This window comes from Myotis brandtii, unplaced genomic scaffold (genome assembly GCF_000412655.1).
Source record: "Myotis brandtii unplaced genomic scaffold, ASM41265v1 scaffold1171, whole genome shotgun sequence".
Lineage (NCBI taxonomy): Eukaryota > Metazoa > Chordata > Mammalia > Chiroptera > Vespertilionidae > Myotis > Myotis brandtii.
The window spans coordinates 2359-3548 of NW_005354055.1; the positions used below are offsets into that span (position 1 = coordinate 2359).

General features: G+C 54.2%; 1 protein-coding gene across 1 annotated transcript in view; it reads left to right on the forward strand.

Annotated features, from left to right (window-relative positions):
- The first annotated feature begins 700 nt into the window (after positions 1-700).
- The window catches only part of SLC35A1 (solute carrier family 35 (CMP-sialic acid transporter), member A1), a 28868-nt gene continuing 28378 nt past the window's right edge, over positions 701-1190 (forward strand). Inside the window, exon 1 of the mRNA XM_014530008.1 lies at positions 701-1190. Within this exon, the coding sequence (XP_014385494.1) occupies positions 1179-1190 (12 nt within the window). The 5' untranslated portion in view covers positions 701-1178.

The following is a 1190-nucleotide window of genomic DNA, read 5'->3' on the forward strand; positions in this document are numbered from 1 at the left end:
CACAGAGCCACAGGGCGATCAGGGGGTTTGGGCGCTGCCCCCTGTCACGCTGATCCCGGTGCTGGGAGCCTTGCTGCTCCGCTGATCCCGGTGCTGGGAGGCATATTACCCTTTTACTATATAGGATAGAGGCCTGGTGCATGGGTAGGGGCTGGCTGGTTTGCCCTGAAGGGTGTCCTGGCTCAGGGTGGGGGTCCCCACTGGGGTGCCTTGCCAGTCTGGGTGAGGGGCTGAGGGCTGTTTTCCGGCTGGCGAGTGACTAAAGCTTCCAACCGCTCCTTGTTTTCTTTTCTTTTTTTTTTTTTATTCTGGGGCAGCTTTAGCTCTGAGGCCTCGCTGCTGAAAACATCGATACAATGTTGCGGTCCGAGCCCGGCTGAATGGAAGCCCTTTTCTGGGGTTTTGTTTAGCTTCTTATTTGCAACATAGTATATAGTTGCTTAGAGTTGCAGATGAGAGGCCGGCAAGTGTGGCGGGGAACGTTGGAGTCTGCAGCAAGCAAGCCTCGTGCTCGCTTCCGTGCCTGGCTGCCGGCCGCCATCTTGGCTGACAGTTAATTTGCATATACTCACTGATTAGCCAATGAAAAGGGTAGCGGTCGTACGCCAATTACCATGTTTCTCTTTTATTAGTGTAGATTATTATACAGGATGATAATCCTGACTATAAGGACACAGGCACAAGACTTCTGAACAATATGTAATGTAAATTGTTTAGGTTAAGAGGTGACATTGGAAGGGAATGGACTTGCCGGAAGTTACAACGTTGCCGAAAGTAGTTTCTGTTATGAGTTGTGGGAGTTTCTGCAATAGCAAGAATCACGAAGGCTAACCGCAAATCCTTATTTGCTGTCAACTTGCTTTGGACTACAATTCCCAGAAGGCAACGCTCTGCTCCCTTGGCTCCACTCCCTTGGGGGTTGTAGTTCACAGAAGACGCCTTCCCATCGAGTTTTACGTGCTTGTCAGCAAGGCCTCTCCTCCAGCCGTAGCGTCTCACTGTCGGGAGTGGCACGGGTTTCCGCGCCTAATCCTTGTCCCTGGATGGTCGGGAAGCGGGCGGCCGCCAGGCTCTCTAGGCCGAGCGCTTCGTCTCTATGACGACGGAGGCGGTCCCGGGTGTTCAGCGTGCGGGCGCGGAGGAGCGCGCGTCAGTTCCGCGCGGGGCTGTCGGGGAAGATGGCAGCGGCG